The following is a 25784-nucleotide window of genomic DNA, read 5'->3' on the forward strand; positions in this document are numbered from 1 at the left end:
GCCGCACGTCGGCTAACGTTAACATGCGTCTGGCAGGGTCGATTGCGCATCGGAGGTGGAGCTCTCCGCAGCCGGAGTGTGGGAGCAGGCAGCCTCAGCGTGAGCTGGGCGCATAACCGTGGCAGGTTGTAGGCTAACGAGAGCAGTGTAAACCTTCTCCGCACGAAACTCCTGCATAACCGCAGCTAACTGAGTCTGCATAGACTGCAGTAAAGACCACTAAGGGTCTACAAAAAACGGCAACAAACGGAGCTACTGTCCGTTGTGACTGAGGGTCTAAAACAGCTGGTGCGGCAACAGACGGAGTTACTGCCTGTTGCGGTACCACCTTGCCTCTCTTGGGAGGTGTGCAGTCGTCGGATGACTGCAGCGAGTCCGAACTGACCCAGTGGCTACACCTAGGCCGTTGGACTTGCGCGGAAGGGACCGACTTGCACTTAAAAGCTGCAAGATTTGGTCCATGGTTTCTACGAGAAACCTCTTCCGCAGACGAGGAATAAATGGGCTCTCTCGTCTTTGTGTGGGTGGGGCGATCTCACGTCGGCAACGTGTGTAGATACGCCCGAAACCACGGAGGGAAAAACGTCTGTTCGTCGATCAAGGCCTGTGCAACCCATAAGTCGTTCGACATTACTTCTCCCCTGGGCTTGGGAGCTTGTAAGAGGTCCCGGACTAGGTGAACAACTGGCACGAACAGACGAACCCTCGGACGCAACACTGTAACACTTTGCGCATATCAGTTTATCACTTTTGATTTTCTGTTTGCACTTATTTCACTGAAATCGAAACTTTAACTGATTTCTACCTGAAACACGCAATCCTATCCTTCATTAAAAGGTAGTAATTGCGAAAACAGTATTACAATGCAACAGAAAAACATAAATAAAGATAAAGAATTCAGTGGCTGGAAAAGAGACTAAACACTAGATCAAATAAACTACGTTTACAATCTCTCACCGCATAAAGCCTGGGAACAAGAATAAAACTTCTAGAAACGTTTTACCTTCTTCCCCTACAGCGACTAGGGAGAAGAGTAAAATACGAGAACAACGTTACCCGCTTGAACGAAACGTTTATTCTCCTCTCTCTCCCTCCGTCTCTATCTCTCTCTCTCTTCTCTCCTGACTTAGCACCTGAGAGAAGATCCCAATTATATATCGTTAAAACATGTTATTTGCTAAAGGAAAAAACTGAAAGGTTTTTTCCTAAATAAAAAGTTCCTTTATTTAGAATTTAAACCATTTAAGCTAAGAAAGAATGAACGAAACGCTAGAATCGGTTTACTCTTACTGCAACGTGAAACCGTGAAACACTCTCTCTCTATCGTAACGATAGAGCGCAAGTTGAACGTTCTGAACGTCAACAACTGCGGAGACTAAAAAAAAACTAAACGTTAGTTCATCTTTGAAAACAGTACGAGACTATCAAAGAAATTCTTTCATAAAACATTAAAATTAAAAAAGTATTAAATTCTTAAAAGGTTAAATACGATATGACGGGCTCAATGTTAAATAACTTCGGTTCCAAGTAAGGACCGCCTACTATTAGGAAAGGTCGAATATAAACAAACATAAAAATTAATTTTTATAAGTTTATAATAAATGGAAAGTTAATCGAAGAGGCCTATAAAGGCGGAGAGATATAAAATAAATAGATCTATAACTTGTTAAGCAAAATTACCAAAAACCTAAACACACTTCCGTCTAAGGGAAGGGTCGGCCATTTAAAAGTGAAAGAGAGTCCATACTCTCTTCGTCACCATAAATAAATCTATCCAAAATGAGTTCAAGTTTTGAAATGAAGATAAAACCCCCTGCATAGCGAAAGCTCAAAACTGGAATAGTGTACTTCACCAAATCGTGTGAAAATAAATCCAGTTAGGGACGGCGTATTTAGTAGGTCTTGCCAGTGGCACGACAGAGGGAAAATTGGTTCTTTGTTGACATCGAGTACTTGAGTACCTACTTGACAGATGGCGCTGTTGATGTACACCCCCACCTGTATAGCGATCGCTGGCGTATTCCGCCCGTAGGTTTTTTCTGTCGGGCAGCAGGGATGCAGCTATATGATCATCGGGTAAGTTTGATATTGAAAACCAAGTTGTAAAACATGTAGCCGTTTCGGATGAGAATCCGATGTTCTTGCTGAAGGCATGAATCTCACTGACTCTTTTAGCTGTGGTTAAGCATATCAGGAAAAGAGTCTTAAAGGTGAGATCTTTCAGGGAGGCTGATTGAATTGGTTCGAACCTGTCTGACATAAGGAATCTTAGTACCACGTCTAAATTCCAACCAGGTGTAACCAAACGACGCTCCTTCGTGGTCTCAAAAGACTTAAGGAGGTCCTGTAGATCTTTATTGTTGGAAAGATCTAAGCCTCTGTGACGGAAGACTGATGCCAACATGCTTCTGTAACCCTTGATAGTGGGAGCTGAAAGAGATCGTTCTTTCCTCAGATATAAGAGAAAGTCAGCTATTTGAGTTACAGAGGTACTGGTCGAGGATACGGATACTGACTTGCACCAGTTTCGGAAGATTTCCCACTTCGATTGGTAGATTCTAAGGGTGGATGTTCTCCTTGCTCTAGCAAACGCTCTGGTTGCCTCCTTCGAAAAGCCTCTAGCTCTCGAGAGTCTTTCGATAGTCTGAAGGCAGTCAGACGAAGAGCGTGGAGGCCTTGGTGTACCTTCTTTACGCGTGGCTGACGTAGAAGGTCCACCCTTAGGGGAAGTGTTCTGGGAACGTCTACTAGCCATCGAAGTACCTCGGTGAGTTATTCTCTCGCGGGCCAGAGGGAAGCAACTAGCGTCAACCTTGTCCCTTCGTGAGAGGCGAACTTCTGCAGTACCTTGTTGACAATCTTGAACGGAGGGAATGCATATAGATCTAGATGTGACCAATCTAGTAGAAAGGCATCTATATGAACTACTGCTGGGTCCGGGATAGGTGAGCAAACTATTGGGAGCCTCTTGGTCATCGAGGTTGCGAAGAGATCTATGGTTGGCTGGCCCCAGGTGGCCCAAAGTCTCTTGCATACATCCTTGTGGAGGGTCCATTCTGTTGGAATTATTTGTCCCTTCCGACTGAGACAATCTGCTATGACATTCAAGTTGCCTTGGATGAACCTCGTTACTAGTGAAAAGTCTAGACCTGTTGACCAGGTGAGGAGGTCCCTTGCGATCTCGTACCATGTCAGAGAGTAGGTCCCTCCTTGCTTGGAGATGTACGTCAAAGCCGTGTGTTGTCCGAGTTCACCTCCACCACTTTGCCTTGAAGGAGAGACCTGAAGCTTTTCCAGGTCAGACGTACTGCCAGTAGCTTCTTGCAGTTGAAATGCATTGTCCTTTGACTCGAGTTCCATAATCCCGAGCATTCCCTACCGTCTAATGTCGCACCCCAGCCTACGTCCGATGCGTCCGAGAAGAGAACGTGGTTGGGAGTCTGAACAGTCAGGGGAAGACCCTTTCTAAGGTTGAAAAAAGTCCTTTCACCAAGTCAGACCAGACTTTATCTTTCCGGAAACCGGGATCGAGACCGCTTCTAGCGTCTTGTCCTTTTTCCAGTGAAAAGCTAGATGGTATAGAAGAGGACGGAGGTGTAGTCTTCCTAGTGACACAAATTGTTCCACGGATGACAGCGTCCCTACCAGACTCATCCACAGCCGGACAGGGCAGCGTTCCTTCTTCAGCATCTTCTGGATGGATAGCAGGGCTGGGGGTTGATCGTCTTGTTCAGCAACGTCCTCATCAGAGGGTTCCTCATCCGAAACTGATGAGGAAACGGCAACGGAGTGGGCAACGTCTGACTCGCTGAATCCGGTCGCACTGGTGGATGCGTGACGGAGCCGGACGCAATATCATGGTACTGCTGCACAGTCTGTGAACTGTCAACCATGGGGACGCGAGGAAGTACAGCGTCAACCCGAAACTGTCTAGACTGTCTGGGTTGTGCAGTCAACACCCTACCGGGTTGCTGAGGTTGACGCACTGCGTCACAACAAGTCACCTCTGCTGGTTGTTGAACGTCTTCCTAGTGACACACTGAACGTCAACAACCACCTCCGAGCGTCGCTTAACGTCAACGTGCGACTGGCAACCCACACTGGGTCGCATCGGTGGAGGAACCACCTCAACTGGCAGACGCGAGTAGAATACCTCAGCGTCAACAGGGCGCACAACCAACCGGTAGGAAGGTTGTTGGCCAGAAGGTTCTTCTCCGTATTAAGTCCTCTATCCAGGACACAAGCTTGGACTGCATGTCTTGCAGCAAAGCCCATTAGGGTCTACGGGAGCAGGTGTGGCAACAGACGGGGTTAGCGACTGAAGCGGAACCATTTACCATCCCTGGAAGCCTTGTTATGTGACATAATAGTACAGCAAAACTTCAAAGGGTCGACAAAAGTTGAGAAGTTGACCTGTAAACAACTGGAGCGTCTCCTGGCTATGCGCCTGGCCGAGTCTACCAGAATTGAGAAGTCTACCTGGGCAGAGGCATGAACTCCCAAGCTGAGAACTTCTCTCGTGTCCTATCAGACTCTCGCTCTATAAGCCAGATAAAAAGAAGGGAAATCAAAAGGCTGTATCCCTAAAACTCCTCCTGGTGCAAAAACCAGTCGCCTAGCCGACGTAACGCTCTCTAGGAGAGCGAGAGAGTACTAGCTTAACAACAACGGCTTCGAAGTAGCTAGGCCTAGTGTAAGTTCTGACGTGAGGCGAACGAGGAGCAGCAGTTACAAGATCCGGACGAAGATCCTTAAAAAATCATCATGATTTAATTAAAGTCCATAGGAGGCTAAGCAGCTTAAGGCTCCTCTCCAAATGACAGAGTCCTCAAAGGAATATCAGTAGGAGGGAGAACAGCACTTTCTCATCTACAGGAACCTTGTCCGAGAAAAGCTAGGTTATCTCAGTGAGGGTCTCACTGGTGCATTAGCAGCAGACCAGAAGGCAACGTTATGTAACTGCTTGACAGTCTGTGAACTGTCAACAACCAAAGCTGTGTGGGGAAGCCTCAACTCCTGACTGACTAGTCTGCTGCGGGCGAGTGGCGGTAACCACAGTGGGTTGCGGAGGCTGACGCACCGTGTCAAAACACGGCAGCTTAACTCCACCCTCCTGTTGTTGTGGTAGCACACGCACGTCAACGGAGGGTTCCGTGCGTCTGTGGGAGTCAGCATGCGTCTGGCAGGGTCGACTGCGCATGGGTGGAGGAGCTCTCACAGCCAGAGTGTGGGAGCAGGCAGCCGCAGCGTCTGCTGGGCGCACAACCGTGGCAGGTTGTAGGCAAACGGGTGCATCGTCAACCTTCTCCGCAGTCGGAGTGTGGGAGCAGGCAGCCTCAGCGTGAGCTGGGCGCACAACCGTGGCAGGTTGTAGGCTAACGGGTGCAGCGTTAACCTTCTCCGCACGAAACTCCTGCATAACCGCAGCTAACTGAGTCTGCATAGACTGCAGTAAAGACCACTTAGGGTCTACAAAAGCGGCAACAGACGGAGCTACTGTCCGTTGTGACTGAGGGTCTAAAACAGCGGGTGCGGCAACAGACGGAGTTACTGCCTGTTGCGGTACCACCTTGCCTCTCTTGGGAGGTGTGCAGTCGTCGGATGACTGCAGCGAGTCCGAACTGACCCAGTGGCTACACCTGGGCCGTTGGACTTGCGCGGAAGGGACCGACTTGCACTTAATAAGCTGCGAGACCTTGGTCCAAGGTTTCTTACGAGAAACCTCTTCCGCAGACGAGAAGTAAATGGGCTCTCTCGTCTTTGTGTGGGTGGGGCGATCTTGGGTAGATACGCCCGAAACCACGGAGGGAAAAACGTCTGTTCGTTGATCAAGGCCTGACGAACCCATAAGTCGTTCGACATTACTTCTCCCCTGGGCTTGGGAGCTTGCAAGAGGTCCCGGACTAGGTGAACGACAGGCACGAACAGACGAACCCTCGGACGCAACACTGTAACACTTTGCGCATATCACTTTATCACTTTGATTTTCTGTTTTGCACTTATTTCACTGAAATCGAAACTTTTACTGATTTCTACCTGAAACACGCAATCCTACCCTTCATTAAAAGGTAGTAATTGCGAAAACAGTCGTATAATGCAACAGAAAACATAAATATAAAGATAAAGAATTCAGTGGCTGGGAAAGAGACTAAACACTAGTTCAAATAAACTACGTTTACAATCTCTCACCGCACATAGCCTGGGAACAAGAATAAAACCCTAGAAACGTTTTACCTTCTTCCCCTACAGCGACTAGGGAGGAGAGTAAGACGAGAACAACGTTACCTGCTTGAACGAAACGTTTTTTCTCCTCTCTCTCCCTCCGTCTCTATCTCTCTCTTTCTCTCTAGATTTCGCACCTGAGAGAAGAGCCCAATAATATATCGTCAAAACATGTTATTTGCTAAAGGAAAAAAACTGAAAGGTTTTCCAAATAAAAAGTTCCTTTAATTTAGAATTTAAACCATTTAAGCTAAGAAAGAATGAACGAAACGCCAGAATCGGTTTACTCTTACTGCAAAGTGAAACCGTGATACACTCTCTCTCTATCGTAATGATAGAGCGCATGTTGAACGTCCTGAACGTCAACAACTGCGTAGACTAAAAAACTAAACGTTAGTTCATCTTTGAAAACAGTACGAGACTATCAAAGAAATTCTTTCATAAAACATTAAATTTAAAAAGTTTTAAATTCTTTAAAGGTTAAATACGATATAACGGGCTCAACGTTGATTAACTTCGGTTCCAAGTTAGGACCGCCTACTATCAGAAAAGGTCGCATATAAACAAAACATAAAAAATTTATTTTCATATGTTTATAATAAAAGGAAAGTTAATCGAAGAGGCCTAATAAAGGCGGAGAGATATAAAATATATAGATCTATAACGTGTTAAGCAAAATTACTAAAAACCTAAACACACTTCCGTCTAAGGGAAGGGTCGGCCATTTAAAAGTGAAAGAGAGTCCATACTCTCTTTGTCACCATAATTAAATCTATCCAAAACGAGTTCAAGTTTTGAAATGAAGATAAAACCCCTGCATAGCGAAAGCTCAAAACTGGAATAGTGTACTTCACCAAATAGTTGTGAAAACAAATCCAGTTAGTAACAGCGTATTTAGTAGGTCTTGCCAGTGGCACGACAGAGAGAAAATTGGTTCTGTGTTGACATCGAGTACTTGAGTACCTACTTGACAGATGGCGCTGTTGATGTACACCCCCACCTGTATAGCGATCGCTGGCGTATTCCGCCCGTAGGTTTTTCTGTCGGGCAGCAGAGCTGACAGCAATATGATCATCGGGTAAGTTTAATATTGAAAAAATAATTTTTATAGCATTTTTTTTGCATGGACGTACAGTGGAACCTCTACACACGAACGTATCTACATCCGAATTTTCCAACATCCGAAGTAAAATTCGAGCAAATTTTTTACTCTACACCCGAATTTTATTTCGACACACGAAGTAGCAATTTTCGTCGTACCGGTTATATCCGAATTTTTCGACACGCGAAGTACAATTCGAACACGTTCCTACTCTACACCCGAATTTTTTTTTCGACACCCGAAGTAAACAATACTCGTATGCGTAGTCGGTGCTCATAGCGCCTGATGTGTTTTTTATTTCCGCCAATAGAAGGCAGCACTTCAACCTCGGAGGGACCCTCAATTAGCGTGGCTTGGGTCAGTCCTCTGTTCTCGTTGGCTTTATGTGGTTGTGCCCTGTGCGTTCTGCTATTAATTGTGTTTTAATCGTGATTTTTTACATTCATCCTTTTACGGTATTTTACGAAAATCATGGGTCCTAAAAGGCTTAGTTTCGCAAGTGGTAGTGGTAGTGGTGAGAAAAGGAATAAGGGAATGCTTTCTTTAGAAGTAAAGCAAGGAATTATTGAAAAGCATGAGCGTGGCGTCCGTATGAGTGAACTTGCAATAAATTCCGCGCAAATAAAAGAGGTGTTAGGAAAATATCAAGACGTGGTCGACTTCATCGACAAATACCATCCAAAGAAATTGCAGGTTTGTCGTGTAGCTGCGCAGTTTGATGATGTTTCCCTAACTTATTTTCGAAACATTCTGAAAAGCTGTACCAAGCAACTTTCTATCGATAGCTTCTTTAAAAAAACTACGAAGCGAACTCGTGATGAAGAGGAAGGAAGTGGTTCAAAGAAAACAGCAAAGAGTGAAGAGAAAAAAATTCAATCAATTTTAAGTGTAGAGAGTGAAAGTGATTAAAATTAATCATCAAAAAAAAAATGTAAAAAAAAATATAAATTATAAAAAAAAAAAGCTAAGTTATGTTAAAGTTCACTTAGTGTAAGTTAGAATAAGTTACGGTAGTGTACGTTTATCGTAGTTAACCTCTCTACCTCCTCGCCGCCCGTCCGTCTCCTCTCTGCGTAGCAAGACTAACAACACCTGCGCTGGAGTTTCTAAGGTAAAGTGACGCTAAAAACCCGTTTCTTATTTATCATTTTTTGCTAATTCTTCTTATTTACATGTCTATTCTTCTTATTTACATGTCTATTATCTAATTTAGTGTTCATTATTCTCATGGGAAAATTATGTGTAGTAGTTTATTAAGAAGTTATCATAGGTTTTTGGGCTCAACCACGGATTAATCCTATTTCAATGTATTCTTATGGGAAAATTCGTTTCGACAACCGAACATTTTCTACATCCGAAGTTGGTTCTGGAACGGATTAAATTCGTATGTAGAGGTTCCACTGTACCGGTACGTCCATGGGGGTAAAGGGATGGCTTTTGTGAAACGTACCAGTACGTCCTTTGGGGGTAAAAGGGTTAAGAACTTTTACAATTAAACAAATTCCACATTCAAGAAAATTGTCTTCATGAAAGGTTTTCCATCTTACTAATAATTCTGTGCAGTATACAATCAATATGATTATTCTACCTATAGAAAGGGAATTTCCCTTCATTTCCAATTTACTTTTACCTGCAAGATTATTGTAAAGGTCTGCTGTAATTCCAGATATTTCCTCTTTAACTTCATCTGATACAGTAGGTGCCTGACTTTGTCCAAAAAGTCGGTTGGGATTTGTATCCTGCTCTATTCCCTTGATGTACATTAGGCCACTGAAAAAATAGAAAAACAAAGCCCATTACACCCATTAAATTTTCATCTTATAATACATCAAGGCAAATACAGTAAAAAAAAATCCATTCTTATGATACACCTGTAATACAATAATTAGATCAATATGAAAAAATTCCTAAAACTGAAAGCTAATTTTTCTCTAGAAAAGCCATCACTCCATGATAGCTGTCAAGCTCATATGCAGAAGAGTTCCAATCCCATTGTCTGAATATCCAAGATACTGTACAAACCTTTCAATTTATCATTTCTATACTCGTCTGATATCCATAGTGCTTGTTGCTTAAAACATTGTGGAGGATTAATTTTTGTTTTATTTTTTTGTTTATTTTCTTTTGCCAAATCCAGAGAGAGAGAGAGAGAGAGAGAGAGAGAGAGAGAGAGAGAGAGAGAGAGAGAGAGAGAGAGAGAGAGAGAGAGAGAGAGCCTTACCTTATTGCCTTATTTTTTGTTTGGGTTCCCCCAGGTCCCTCAGTGTGAGGCACCTCGTATATCCACCAGAGAGTTGCTAATACATCTTCCGGTGTATTTTGCATCTTCCAGTCTTGGATGGTCTGGGATGCATCTTAGGTATTTATCGAGCTGATTTTTAAATGCATCTACGCTCACTCCTGATATGTTTCTTAGATGAGCTGGCAGCACATTAAATAGTCGCTGCATTATCGATGCTGGTGCGTAGTGGATTAATGTCCTGTGCGCCTTTCTCAGTTTACCTGGAATGCTTTTTGGCACTATTAATCTACCTCGGCTTGCTCTTTCTGATACTTTAAGCTCCATGATGTTTTCAGCAATTCCTTCTATTTGCTTCCATGCTTGTATTATCATGTAGCGTTCTCTTCTCCTTTCTAGACTGTATAGTTTTAAAAAATGCAGTCTTTCCCAGTAATCAAGGTCCTTAACTTCTTCTATTCTAGCAGTATAGGACCTTTGTACACTCTCTATTTGCGCAATATCCTTTTGGTAGTGTGGGTACCATATCACATTGCAGTACTCGAGTGTACTACGCACATAAGTTTTGTAAAGCATAATCATGTGTTCAGCTTTTCTTGTTTTAAAGTGTCTGAATAACATTCCCATTTTTGCTTTACATTTAGCCAACAGTGTTGCTATTTGGTCGTTGCATAACATATTCCTATTTAAAATTACACCAAGGTCTTTAATTGCTTCCTTGTTTGTGATTGTCTCATTATTAGGTCCCTTGTATGCATACACCATTCCTTCTCTGTTTCCATAATTTATTGATTCGAATTTATCGGAGTTAAATACCATCCTATTTATCTCCGCCCATTCATATATTTTGTTTAGATCTCTTTGTAGTGAGTTCCTATCTTCATCACAAGTAATTTCTCTACTTATTCTTGTGTCATCGGCGAAACTTCTCACTACGGAGTTTTCAACATCACAGTCTATGTCTGAGATCATAATAACAAATAGCAGTGCAGCTAATACCGTACCTTGGGGCACACCAGATATTACCTGGGCTTCATCTGATTTCTCGTCATTTGCAACCACTATCTGTTTTCTGTTTTGCAGGAATTCTTTTACCCATTTTCCTATCTTTCCCACAATATTATGCTTTCTCATTTTTTTCTCCAATATGTTATGGTCTACCTTGTCAAAGGCTTTTGCAAAATCTAGATAGATCACATCTGTGTCTTTTTCATTTATCATATTATTGTATATGTTTTCATAGTGAGCTATCAGTTGGGTCTGTGTACTTTTTCCAGGTACGAAACCGTGTTGACCCATATTAAACAAATTATTTTTGACCAAATGGTTCATTATTTTCTTTTTTATTACCCTCTCATACACTTTCATAATATGTGATGTTAGACTAACAGGTCTATAATTGCTTGCCTCTAGTCTTGATCCACTTTTGAAGATAGGGGTTATATAAGCTAATTTATGTTTAACATATATCTCGCTCATATCTATACTCTGTCTTAGCAGTATTGCAAGTGGCTTCGCGATAGTGTTTGCAGTTTTTTTTAACAAAATCGCTGGAACTCCATCTGGTCCGGCTGCCGATCCATTTTTAATTTCGTTTATAGCCGTGACAATATCTGCTTCATTAATATCTATATCCGTTAGATATTCAACATTTTCTTCTCTCATTTCTGTTTCATTATTCTCATTCGCAATTCTTGGCGTGAACTCACTCTCATATTTTTCTGCTAATATGTTGCATATTTCCTTTTTTTCATTCGTTAGCCGTCCTTCAATTCTTAGAGGGCCTATTTCTATTCTCCTTTTATTCATCTTTTTTGCATAGGAGTAAAGTACTTTGGGGTTTCTTTTTATATTTTGAAGTGTCCTTTCTTCTAAGTCCCTTTTTTCATTTTCTTTCGACTGTATAATCTTTTGTTCTGCATTTTCTATCTTACATTTTATTTCCCTCATTTTCCACACATTTTTTTCTTTTGCAAGATTTTTCTTCCACTTTTTAATTTTCTGAAATAAGATCCTTCTGTCTCTTGGTATGCACGTCTTTTGTTTATTGTTTTTTTTCGGTACATATTTTTCAACAATTTTCTCCAGTATTTTGTACAGTATATCCGTATTTACCTGTATGTTATCACTTATAAATACATTTTTCCATTCTTTATTCAGTTCATTTATTTCTGACCATTTTATATTCTTACTGTAAAAGTTATATTTTCCATATCCTTCCCAAAGTTTTGTGCTTTTATTAATTCTGTGATCACTTGCTTTGGAATGAACTATCAGTTCTATGACATTGTGGTCTGAAATTCCCGTGTTATACACTATTATTTCTTTAACATAATTCACCTCATTCACAAATACTAGATCTAGGACATTTTCCTTTCTTGTTGGAATGTGGTTTATTTGTTGCATATTATGTTCTAATAGCATATCTTGAAGCTTTTCAAATTGCCTCTTATCTTCTGCGCTACTATTACTATCTTTTTTATATGTATACATACAACCACTTTCTTCTATCCGTTCTTTCCAATCCACGAAAGGAAAGTTAAAATCTCCGGATAGGAGTATATTCCAGTCTTTATGGTTTCTACATATATCATCTATTTTTTCTATTATTATGTCAAACTCCTTAGTGTTTGGGGGTCTGTAAACTACAATATTCATTAGTTTTTCAAATTCAAATTCTACCGCAATCAATTCACATTCTGTGTTGCTGTATTTTTCACATACTTTTCCTTGATTTATGTCTCTTCCATATATTGCGGTTCCCCCTTGATTCCTATTTTTTCTGTCTGATCTATAAGTTTGGAAACCCTTTATCTGGTCATCACTGCCAGTCTCTTGGGAATACCATGTTTCACTTATATTTAATATATCTATTTTTTCAATTTGGGTTAGTTCTTCTAAGAACTCTATTTTCCTTTTGGAGTTACTCGTGACTAAACCCTGTGCATTCATTACTATTATGGTTTGTGTTTCATCCCCATTATTTAATATTGGTAATAATATGGATTCTCCCATGCTTCCTTCCTGTTCTGATATGATGTTCTTTTCTTCATTTCCCGGAATTCTGCCATTAAAAAATCCAACTTTTCTATTATATTTGCTCTTTCGCCTTCATATTTATTTGTGTGTGTATACCTCCAACTGTCCCCATATCTGCACCAGCCCCTGGCATTATAGATGCATTCTTTGTAGTTGGGCTCTAAATGTGCAGGTTTGGGTTGAAAGCCCTCATATCTTGGGGCTCTTGGTTCAAAGCGCGGTTTATACACGGCCTGCTTTTTTGTTTCTTTTTTTGTTTCTTTTTTGCTTTCATTTTTCTTTTCAGTTTGCTGAGTTTTCTTACTTTCATTCATGGTTGCAGGATGCATATATCTACATTTTTTGTTGTAAATGCATCCTTTTCCTTCTTTTAGGTTTTTGCATATTTTTGGATGGAGATCTCTGCATTCGTCTCCATATCCGTCTAAATACGCACATTTACCATATATTTCATAATTATGGCATATCTTTGGATGCTTGTAGTAGCATCTTTCGCCAAATCTGCAATTCCCTCTTTTCAGCATATTGCAGACTATATCCTTCTTTTCTATTTTTTCTTGTTCTTGCTCTTCCCTAAAATTATGTAGGTCCGGGTAGAGTCTCTTGGGTCTATTATTTGTTTCCATCTGGTAATTTATTTCTTCATAAGTATGTTGTTGGATGGCATCATAGGTTATATCAATGATTTCTTCTGCATCCTTACACATATCCTGTTCATTGTTCTCTTCTTCTTCTTTTTCTTCTTCTTCTTCTTCTGTTTCTTCTTCTTCCTCTTCTTTATCTTCAACTATTTGCAGATTTAGTCTCGACTTAATTATATTTTCTATCCAGACTAAGCATGTTGAGCAGAATACCTTTGTGTCTTTATTTTTTATTTTTTGCTGTATTTCAGCACATGTGGGATGTGTTGGGACATGACAGGCATCACATTTTCTAATCAATTGTTGAGGATTATTAATGGAATACCATATCTTACATGTATTACACCATTTTGGCATTCTTTTTCCCATTGCATCAATCAGCATATTCACCATATTGGACTTCTTATTGTTCTTTGATGGAATGTGTTGATTGATGTAGACTTTCTTTATAAGTCTCTTTATCACTTGGATTTTCTTTGGAATTTCTTCAATTATTTTGCTGATGTTTTCCGCAGATTTGCTCCAGTTTATTGGATCATATTGTTTCAATATGTCTGCGAATATTTTTCCGTCACATTGGTTGACGTTACTAGTGACCTCTGTTATCAGACGGTCGAGCTCCTGTTTCGCCAACTCATGGAATTTATTTTTGCTGAGTCCAGCGATGTCTCTCCAAGCCTTGCCCGTGTTGTACATAGCCATCTTGATTAGATTTTTAGTAATTCACAAGATAACTATTCTATGCCGACGTTTTATCCCACTTCTCCGACCTCAAACTAATCACTGACTATTCACGAAAACTTGTAGCTATATTGCACTCGATAGCCTTTTGTTATCAGCGTTAAATCATGATATTTATAGGATCGCAAAAGTGTAATCACTAACCGGCACACAGATACAAAACTGAGAGAGAGAGAGAGAGAGAGAGAGAGAGAGAGAGAGAGAGAGAGAGAGAGAGAGAGAGAGAGAGAGAAGAGAGAGAGAGAGAGAGAGAGAGAGAATTTCATTTGCTTTAGTTTTACTAAATCGCGAGAGTGTGTGTGTGTGTTTGTGTGTGTGTTTGTGTGTCAGCGGTGTGCGCCGAAGAGCAAGTGGTAGATAGCGAATGATTGTTTGAATGATTGTTTGTAGTGGGAAAGACTGTCGGTATATTTGAGGTTGTTTGTTTATGTTTTTAGTTAGGTTACGACAGTGGTGAATGTTTCGGAGCGAATGCTTTTTTTTATTGACTGCTGATAGAGGCGGTTGTGTGTGTGATTGCTGGATTTACTATTATTCTTTATTACCAGCAAGGAAGTGATTATTTATATTCTAAGTAAGTACAGTTTTGTTTATCTTTGCTTGTCGTGATCGTGAATGATAGGAACAGTTTATTATTTATCTTTGATTATAGTGCGATAGTTAAGTTAGTTAGGAGTGTTCGTAAGTGTTTTTCTTTTTTATTTTGGCAGGCCGTGATTCCTCCTTTGGAGAGGCTAACTCCTTTGGAGAGTTACTTTAAGAAAGTGGATTTACTGTTGATGACCTGGCCTGGAATTGATTATATTTAGTCTGCTCTTTGGATTGATCGCTGGTTGATGATCTGGCCTGTACTTAATATTGATACGACTGCTCAGATTTAGATAACGTTGATGACCCGGACTGAATGAACCTACGATTGATGATGATGACGATGTTTATGAGGATTATGATAATGATGATACTACACACAAACCAGACCAATTAATACAATTGTGTATATCTATCAGTGTTCCGGTTGCGGCTGAGTTGTGTTTTTGCTATTAAAGACTGTTGGCCCTTGTGTGGACAAACGTGTCCACTCAGAATCATATATATATATAATTATCAAAAATTGGTTGCGGTCTATTTTAGTTTTAAGTTTGTTAGGTTTTTTTTTTTTTATTTGGATGGTATTACGTTTTATTTATCTTTAGTGTTCAAGTTTACAATTAGTTTTAAGTGCTTATTTTTGTTGTGGATGGTTTGTGGATGTTAAGTATTGTAGTTTTAAGAAATATAGTTGTAAGGTTATGTTTTGTTTTGTTTGTTGTCCTTTTGTCCAAGAGTCCCGCTGCTGATAACGTAAGGGGAAAGGTTGTATTGAGGAGTCATTTGTCAGTAAGTAAGGGTGTGGGGGTTGTTTTGCAACATCCTGCCACAACATAATTAAATAGACACATATATGCTTAAACGAAAGAAATCACCATTATATTTCTTTGAAAAACCCTTAAAGGTTTAAAGGTCGCTCATGAATGGCAGAGGCAAGGGACAGTGACATTGCCCTAGCAATCAGGACAATACCCTAGAGACTGACCATATATTATATAATCAGCGCCCAAGCCTCCTCTCCACCCAAGCTAGGACCAGGGAGGGCCAGGCAGTGGCTGCTGATGACTCAGCAGATAGACCTACAGGCTCCCCCAAATCCCCCAACCTTAGCTCACAAGGATGGTAAGGTTGTAGACACTAATGGCACTAACGAGTCTGAGCGGGACTCGAACCCCCGACTGGGAAACACCAGGCAGAGACGTTACCGATCAGGCCACAGCAACCCCTCTAAGGAAGTACTAAACAGTGTTGAGATAATCTGGCAGTTAGTGGGAACTACCTTGGCATTGATATGGCATAATTCCTGAATTTTCAGTTATCAAAGTTGAAACTACATCACTAGTCTCCTGACACTTTTAGTCAGTGGGAAAGAAGGGGGGCATGTTTATGACCATCAGGTGAACATAGAAATAAAAACATTAATCATTAAAATCCTTTTAAAATCTATGAAACTCTCCTGATGTTTATAGTACCAACTCTCTCACTCTGATGGAAGAGGGATAGTGAAGAAAAGATAGAAAATGCAGTCTTAGAATAATAAACTATATTAAATTCCTGATACACAACTCTAAGCCCGTTATAATTTGAGCTTCCCGAACGAGTTCCTAAATATATGTACAACATTAAACTTATAAAACCTATACACTTACTATATTACCTAACATCATGCATTTTCATGTAACAAAACTAATACTATAACTCACTAATAAATATAAGGAAATAACAGATAATTATGTACACTATATCCTCCACAGCTATTACAGCACCTTAAGCCTAGTAACATTTATAATAAGATCAGGTTTCTCTAAATCAATGCTTAGCATAATCAATCCTGGTTAGCAATGAGAAGCTACCAAGACTTTATCCTATTATTATTATTATTATTATTATTACTATCCAAGCTACAACCCTAGTTGGAAAAGCAAGATGCTATAAGCCCAGGGGCTCCAACAGGGAAAAATAGCCCAGTGAGGAAAGGAAATAAGGAAATAAATAAATGAAGAGAACAAATTAACAATAAATCATTCTAAAATAAGTAACAACATCAAAACAGACATGTCATATATAAACTATTAACAACATCAAAAACAAATATGTCATAAATAAACTATAAAAAGACTCATGTCCGCCTGGTCAACAAAAAAGCATTTGCTCCAACTTTGAACTTTTGAAGTTCTACTGATTCAACCACCCGATTAGGAAGATCATTCCACAACTTGGTAACAGCTGGAATAAAACAGAAATTAAAAGAAGTAACTCCACTTCTAGCATCATGTGACCTTACACTCCAAGTTTTCCATTTGACTTAGATCCAATTCCCTTTGTGCTTGTCACTAAATCCTTAACAAGAAGCAACAGAGCATTTTTGGAAAGAGACAACATAATAACAGAATTTTAATAACACAATTATTTATATACTTACGCGATGTTCCTACTGCTTCTTCTCCAGAAGCTCAGTTTAATCGACGTTTACCCATAAAATGTTCTCATTATCTTTCCCTTCAATAAACACGCCCTTAGTAAAGGAAGTAACATTCTAGCAGTATGTGGTAACTGACGCACCAGTGTTTCTATGTCTCTTCAATATCGAAGTCAAAATTATAACTAGCCTTTTGATACCACGAGGTAGTGGGAAAGAGGGTGGGCATGTACAGTATATGAACATCAGGTGAATATAAAAATAAGAAATTTTATTATAAAAACTATATTTCTATGAACCTCCCCTGATATTCATATTGCTGACTTCCACACTCTGATGGAGGTGGGATGCCAGTGAAGGAAAGAGATAGGATAAATTTAATTAAAAGCAATATACCATGGTTAAGATTTACTTACCAGGTTTAGATTACTTTTAACAAACCAACTCAAACTACACTTTAAAAAATATGGGACTCCAGATTTTTAATTAAGCTATATATTTAAAATACTGGAATGTAGTCTAGCTTCTAGAATAATTTATCACTGAGGCGTCGCGAGAACGTCCCATGGCAGGAAGTAACAAGGGGAGATGCCCCCTTCTGGACTCGCAGTGCTCGTATAAGCACCTATATCTCGTACCAAAGTTTTCCCCACTTGGTGCTGGCTTCAGTGCAGCACTGCTCCTCCCACGAAAGCATGCAGAGGAATCGGGCATTGTCTTGCAAGAAACTGCCAAATCAGCCATCCTGTGCTTCGGTGACATCCACTTCCTTCTCTTCACGGTGAAAAAGCATTGGGAAAGAGCATGTAGCACGAATAGGTAAGATAATTACCTGGTGAATTGAAGGTAACCATCACCTGAGAAAGAGTGAGCTCCAGCTTGTATGATTCCTGATTCTGGCTACCGATCGAATGATTACCGATCACAGCTGGTGATAGCACAATTTCATATCACTGCCGGCCCTAACATGATTCCCATAGTGGCCAGCAATAGCATCATTCTCGATCGTGGCCAGCGATAGCCTGATTTTCAATCACAGCCGGCGATAGCATAATTCCAAATCACGGCCGGCGGTAGCATGATTCACGATTGCGGCCATCACTAGCGGGATTCCCAATCATCGCCAGCAATCGCATGCTTCCTGATCGCAGCTGAAGATTGTGACCAGTGACCTCCTACTTTCCAATTTCAGTTGCCAATCATATAGTTCCCAAATGCAGCTGTCGGATCACAGCATGAAGCCGATCCAGTGGGATATGATGATCATCCAGAATAACTACAAGGAGACTTGTCTTGCCGGGAGAGAACATAATCGGAACGTTCCGGTAAAGACAAAACATATAACCCAAGATCATGTTTACCAATCATACGGAAACTGTCGTTCAGTGGCCTGTAAGTCACGGAAGAATATATGCACCAATTATTATTATTACTAGCTAAGCTACAACCTAGTTGGGAAAGCAGGATGCTATAACCCTAAGGACTCCAACAAGGAAAATTATCCCAAAGAGGAAAGGAAATAAAGAAATCAATAAAGTACAAGAGAAGTAATAAAACAACCAAAACTAGACTGCAACTGGCTAAAGCCAGTGGCGGAGGATTCCCCTGCAAAATAGGTGTGGAAATGCTTTCGTCAATCAGTAAAAGATATTGTGTAATGGTTTATTGGCCTAATGACTCCTTGACTAAATTTTGAGTTATGTTAACAAACTACTCTAAAGCAATTTATCTGTATAATAGCAGGTATAAGGAGGTAAAACATAGGCAAAAATGACAAATATAGAGAAATTGACCTCGCGAACAAGACGAACTATGGTTTTCTCCCCCAGAAAATACGTTCTAGGTATGTACCATCACTACCATATGTAAGAGGGAACAAATCAGTCATGGATGTTCTCTTCACCAGAGAGAGAGAGAGAGAGAGAGAGAGAGAGAGAGAGAGAGAGAGAGAGAGAGAGAGAGAGGCACCTTTTTTCTACCAATAGTACCAATGCTCAGTCTATACGAGAGTTGTTAGAACCGATGTTTCTTCCCCCAATGGAACAGCTTTCCGAACTCACTCACCCCTGCACAAGACTGCACAAAGGTAAAAGGTGTAAAAACATCTTTACTGAGAGCCAGGCACTCCCTAGGGTTGTGTTTGCCAATGTTTCTTCTTGCTAAGAGACAACTCTCAGCACTCACACAAAACGCAAAGTTCCTGGGACTAGTACTTTCTCTCCCACAGTGAGAGAACCAGTAGAAGTTATGCAAATGTAACTTCTATCGGTTGGACCTCATGGACTACATGATGATCTCTTCCGCTCGTTCTTCTTAGAAGAGAAGACTCAGCAAACCTGCGGTGGGGGGGAGAGGAGAACGCGGAGGTTCATCTTCTCCGAAGTGGAGTGGCCAAAAGCAACACTCACAGGGAAGATATCACTTCCAATGGAGCGAAATCCAAGGCAAACATCCTTGTATCCAAGTAGGATTAATGCCAATCCAGTCTGCTTGAAAGACGATGGTTTGTATTGTTAGAATTATCTAACTCAAATTCAATTAAGGTAAGTCTTTATTCTTCAACTTACCTGCACAATATGGGTGCTATAAACTTGTTCGAACTAATTGTTCAATTTTTAAAGGAAGGAACACTTGTTCAGATGCGGCCGGCACTGTATCATGTAACGACTGCAAGTCTGATTCAAAACTTGTGATCAACTCCCATTTTCTTTCCTTTGTTTGAAACTCTCGAACAACCGTTGAAAAATAAAGACGGGAAATCAAAACTGTTTCCTTATAAGGAATACATTTAACATTTAACTAATTAACTCAATTAGAATACAAAAAGGGAAAGTTAAAAAAATTACTTTTAATATTAACAAATGGCAATCATTCAGTTTACTTTCCGTCCATGACCGAACACCAAAACAAAACAGAAATGACAAATTCGGAGATAATTTGTATTTTTCCTAACCATACAAACCTTAGCTATTTACATAGGGTATTGCTTTCGGCGCTAGCTACCCCTCCCCCCTCACACACTGGTGAACTGATTCACTTCGCTTAGAGGTAGGACTTGACTTGGGGGACAGGGCTGGCGGGCAAATATGTGTAAATAGCTAAGGTTTGTATGGTTAGGAAAAATACAAATTATCTCCCAATTTGTCATTTGTTCCGTAACCGAAATACAAACCACGCTATTTACATAAGGTGACTTACCCTTAGGAAGGGTGGAAAGTCCCCAGCCATACTGGCTTTGGCTTTACCCGGGGACTCAGAATCCGAGTGAGCAGCACTTCGAGAAAAAGAGTCCCTGCACCTCGCAAGTTCCTTGCTCCGCAAGGAGTGTGCGGCCTACATAAGCTTGTGTGTGGAGGGAAGAAGCGTGACTTGTCCTAGGCAGTCGACCTGAAGACCTTTAGATGGAATTCTGGACTAGGACTTTCCCAATACCACCTCGTCAGGGTATGGGGGACGCGACAGGATCATTTTAATACTAGGAACACAAGGAAGCATGGTTTACCTGCAGAGGTTTGAGGTCAGCTATGCAGAGAACCTAGGATGCTGCTTTCCCCAAGAGAGGGGAGGATGAAGAAAGAAGTAAGGGCCAGACATACCTCTTTTAATAATGCAGTCTGACACCGGGTAACAATGCCCCAACCTTCTGCTACCTGTCCATTAAGGAGCCTGAGGTTAGACCAGCTGTTGTGTAGCCACCACAGGCCGATAGAAAAACGTATCGAGGCTCCTGTGGGTCACGTCCTGCAGGTAGTGAGCTGTGAAGGTCGTCCGACGCTTCCAGACTCCAGTTTGTAGCACCTGCGTCACAGAGTAGTCTTCTTAGAGACGTTGCGATGCCTCTGACATCGTGTGCTCTAAGGCTACACGACGGAGGAGGGTCTGGATTCAGGGCGAGATGGATGGTCCTAGAATCCAGGCTGCAAAGGTATTCCTGGTGACCCTCCTCTTCGTCCTTCCTGTGCTCCCAAACAGGGCTGCACGTGAGGACGAACTGCAGCTGTTCTTTAAGATAACACCTCCGACTCCTTGCTGGGCATAGTAGAAGGCCTGGGTCATCTGTTACAGAACGGAGACTCAAAATCCTGAAGGAATCGAACCAAAGGTTTGGGACTCCAAGATCTTGAGTCTAGAAACCGACTCAGGGACGAACCCAAACGTTACCTCTCCCTATCCTCTTGAATGGGCGAAGTCGTACGAGAGACCATGAAGTACACTGATACGCTTGGCCGAAGCCAGAGCGAGCCGGAGCACCGTCTTCTAAGTCAGGTGCCTGTCAGATGACTAGCGTACTGGTTCACAGGGAGAAGCCTTAAGATCCCTAAGAACCCGAGCTATGTACCATGGAGGAGGTCTCACTTCCGACTGGGTGCAGGTAAGTTCGTAGCTTCGTATGAGCGAAGAAAGATCCAGCGAGGAGGAATTGTCTAACCTTAGAGCCTGAAGGCCAGGCTTGAGGCTGAGCGATAGGCTTTACCGCCGAGAGCGAAAGGCGCAATTCTGTGTGAGGATTTGGCAAAGTAAGGGGGGAGGAATGTGGAGGATTAATTTTATTTTAATTTATTTTTGTTTTGCCAAATCGAGAGAGAGAGAGAGAGAGAGAGAGAGAGAGAGAGAGAGAGAGAGAGAGAGAGAGAGAGAGAGAGAGAGAGAGAGAGAGAGAGAGAGAGAGAGAGAGAGTTGTTTTAGTATTGTTAAATCGAGACATTTTATTTGCTTTAGCTTTGTCATTAGAGAGAGAGAGAGAGAGAGAGAGAGAGAGAGAGAGAGAGAGAGAGAGAGAGAGAGAGAGAGAGAGAGAGAGTGTGAGTGAGTGAGTGAGTGAGTGTTTATTTACTTAAGTTTTGTCAAACCGCAAGAGAAAGTGTTTATTTGCTTAGTTTTGTGAGAGAGAGAGAGAGAGAGAGAAAGAAAGAAAGTGTTTATTTGCTTTAGTTTTGTCAGAGAGAGAGAGAGAGAGAGAGAGAGAGAGAGAGAGAGAGAGAGAGAGAGAGAGAGAGAGAATTTCATGTGCTTTAGTTTTGTTAGATCGCGCGTGCGCGAGAGTATGTGTGTATGTGCGTTTGTGTGTGCGTGTTTTGTGTGTCCGCGGTGCGCGCCGAAGAAAATGGGTAATTAGCGAATGATTGTTTGAAGTTGGAAAGATTGTTGGTATATTTGAGGTTGTTTGTTTACATTTTTAGCTAGGATAGGGTGGTGATGAATGTCTTGGGCGAAAGCATTAGATCTTGGACGATAGAAGGAGTCGGTTCTGCAATTTTTTGTTCTTCGGAAGCCGGCTGTTTAGTGTTTTTTTTTGTTCTGAGTAAGTACTGTTTTATTCATTTTTGTTAGGCGCGTTCGTGAATGATAGAAAGTTTATTGTTTATCTTTGATTATAGTACGATAGTTTAGTTTAGTTAGGAGTTTTCGTAAGCGTTTTTTCTTTTTTATTGCAGGCCGTAGTTCCTCCTTTAGGCTCCTTTAGACTCCTTGGAGTTTTAGTTTGGCCTGGAAGGTGGTGTTTGCCAGCCGTGTGTATATTGTATATGAATAGCTTGATGATGACGACCCGGACCGGACAATGAATGTAGGAATAGACTGCTGAAATACAGAATTTTTGAACGTTGATGACCTGGCTATAAAATACGGATTTCTCTAACGACAATTGATGACGACGACCACCGCATAAGATTGCACGGTCGAATTGGCCGTACGATAGTGTTGGCCAGTGCCAGTAGGCTACAACTGCGCAAGGACTGTTGCGTGTGAACCAAGAGGTTCTCTTGGTTTGCCATTACATTTTTCGTGTGTTGCAGAATATGATTGGTGTTTAGTATTAAGTAATTTATTTAGTCTTAAGTGTGCTTTTGGTACTGTGCGTGGACTGACGGTGTTGGGTACATTAAAAGGATATTGTTTTTTCGATTGTTGGCAAGTTTTCGGTACCATCACGCACCGATATATACAGCGAATTTTGTGTGTTTTTTTTGTCTATTGAATTTATGATAAATTGTGATTGTTCCTGGTTTATGGCATATGGTGGATGGTTTGGTGATAAGTGATTTGTTTTAGTGTTAAGTCAGTTTAATGATTTGTGTTCTGTTTTTGGTTGCGTTAATATAGTTTTAAGGCTATGTTTTGTTTTCATTTTCCTTCTGTCCAAGAGTCTAGTTTAAAGTAAAGTAAGGGGAAAGTTTGTGTTGTGGGATATTTTGGAAGTAAGAGTGATCAAGGGTGTGGGGGGTTTGTTTTTGTTGACATCCCGCTACAATTCCTCCCGCAGATGGACAATAACTCCGCTAACGCTGGAATAGTGGCATCGAGGGGAGAGATACCTCTCCCACGACACCAACCACAGAAGACTCTACACCTCGCCTGGTGGACCCCTTCGGATGACTTCGCAGGTGTCAAGACATCCGCTCGGCGACCTGTCGTGGAACGCCTCTCTCAGTGAGGAGATGCTGGATGGACTCCAGGCATGGAGCCGAAACGGAGCTATGGCTTGTGGTAGATGTAGTGGTGTGGTTGCTATAGCTCTTGTCGTGGGGAAAACTCTCTCGGGAGTTCCATCAAGGGATGCAGAAGGTTCGAAAACCACTCTGCCTGATGCCGTAGCGGAGCTATCAGAGTCACCGACAGGTTGACCGAAAGTCTGGTCTTGTTGAGCCCCCTTTCCCCACAGACCCAACGGTGGCAAGGCGTAGACGTTGATGTTGTCCCACCGATGTGGGAAGACATCTCGGCAGGGTGCCTTGGGGTCCGGGGCTGGGGAGAAGTACAGCGACAGCTTGAAATTCAAGGTCGTCGCGAACAGGACCACAAGGTCCGAGCTTGCTGGCTACTGGGGGTTCCAAAGACCACTCGGTACTCTCTACCTGCGATGCCCTGTTCAGACTGTCGGAGAGCACATTAATTGTCCGGAATGAAGCAAGCCGATAGAGGTATTGAGCGGACTTCGGCTCATCTCAGTATTTCTACTGTAGGATGGGAGACTGTTATGAAAAAGTACCTCCCCACTTGATGAAAAGCAACTACAGTGGTGTTGTCGCTCACGGAGTGACTCGCCGGGGCCTGTTGGGACTGTTGACAGCCAGAATATGGCCTTCATCCCTAGCCAATTGATGTGGAGGTACCCTTCTAGCTCTGGCCATAGGCTTGAGATCCTTTGGTTCAGAACGTGCCCCCCCCCCCTTTTTTGACACGTCCGAGGACAGCATCAAATGCGGAGGAGGGACGGGAAGATCCACTCTCTAGCAAAAGCTTCGTAGGTCAACCACAACTGCAGGATCCCTCGTTCGGCAGGTCCCATAGGACCAGAATGTCTGGGGAATCTTGGTCTTGATTCCACCGGGACTTGAGTCGCCAAAGCAGGAGACTCATTTCGAGGCGAGTGTTAGGGACTAGAGGGGTCAAGGAGGAAGGTGACCTAGGAGGCATAACCAGAAAAGGGCTGGAGACTCTTCTCACCTGAGGAAAGGTTCTCCTACTCTCCTCCGCCTTGCTATCCTGTCATCTGAAGGGAAGGCTTAACGGAGATTGGAGACTAAAATTAAGCCTAGATATACCAGTTGTTGCGATGGAAACAGAGAAAACTTCTAGAGATTTACCATGATCTTAGATCTTGGCAAAGTCCCAGAGGCTTGTCTCGGCGTCGAAGAAGGGTCAATACCGAAACCGCCCGGGTAACCAGTCATCCAGAAAGCGAAGGAGGCGGATGCCGCTCCTGTGTGGACATGAGGGTTCGGGATGAACTTCCTGGTGAATGCCTGCGGAGCTGAGGAAAGATCGAAGCAACACACCTTGAACTGGTATATCTGTTGCCTAGGCTGAATTCCAAGAACTTCCTGTAAAGATGGATGGACTGGGATCTGGAAGTACCTGTCTCTCGGATCCAGTATGCACGTGAAGTCTTGCGGTTTCCCTACAAGTCTGATCGAAACTGACCGAAGTTTGTACGACAAACTTGTTCAGGGCTAAGAGGACGATGGCGGGTCGCCAGCCTTCAGGCGCTTCTTACAAGAAAGTGTCGTTTGAAGAACCTTGGGGGGAGCCGCCGACAACCTTGGAGAGCATCCTTCTAGAGCATGGTCTCGCCTTCTGCCCGAGGGGCTAGCCCCTTTGCCGATCCCATGGCATAGGGGCTCAGCGACACCGGATTCGCTGACAGGGGAGGAAGAAATGCTATGAAACGGGACACGAAACCCCTGGCTGATCATGGAGATCGTTCAGGAATCGGCCCCGAGTTGCTGCCACTTGAAGGCGCAAATCCAGGCATCCCCCCCACTGGGGGATGCAGGTAGGGGTTGCCAATCCTAGCGTTTGCGGCCTCGGCTGCCCCCTCTAAGATTATTGCCCTCCAGGAGGGCTCCTCGCCTTTTGTCCCCGACAGGAGGGGGGAGGCTGCATAGACACCTTGTCTAGCTGCTCGTGCCGGTTCTGATGTCTTAGGCTGAACGAGGCTGTAGAAGTTGAGGCGCTGGAGGCTTGTAGGGACTGGAAATAAGCGCCTTGGAGGAGCGAATCGTGATACGATTCTCCCCACCTCTCAGTTGCTCGTTCCTTGCCCTTGGGCTGAAACAAGCCACTTCCAAGGATGGAAGAGAGAGTCTGGGTTGCGGAAATCCACGGTAGGGACCAACGAGAAAAAAGCCTCTCAGTCACTGCATCTCAATGCTTCAACATCGAGTTTGTCCCCGAGTTCGACACTTGGTGTCGGGAAACGAAAGGTGCATGTGTCCGAGAGGAGGAAAGTTCCATAACCTTCCCAGAGCTACCTTGTATAAAACCTCGGGTCGCAACCGGATGGCCAGAGAC

The 25784-nt window shown here is 42.3% G+C and overlaps 1 protein-coding gene across 2 annotated transcripts in view; it reads right to left on the minus strand.

Annotated features, from left to right (window-relative positions):
* LOC137646382 (tetratricopeptide repeat protein 9C-like) overlaps positions 1–25784 on the minus strand; it is a 90525-nt gene that overhangs the window by 43005 nt on the left and 21736 nt on the right. For both annotated transcript variants that reach the window (XM_068379486.1, XM_068379488.1), the window contains exon 3: positions 8955–9094. In XM_068379486.1, coding sequence (XP_068235587.1) covers positions 8955–9094 — 140 coding nt within the window. The remainder of the gene's footprint in view (positions 1–8954; positions 9095–25784) is intronic.

This window comes from Palaemon carinicauda, chromosome 1, assembly GCF_036898095.1.
Source record: "Palaemon carinicauda isolate YSFRI2023 chromosome 1, ASM3689809v2, whole genome shotgun sequence".
Taxonomy (NCBI): Eukaryota; Metazoa; Arthropoda; class Malacostraca; order Decapoda; family Palaemonidae; genus Palaemon; species Palaemon carinicauda.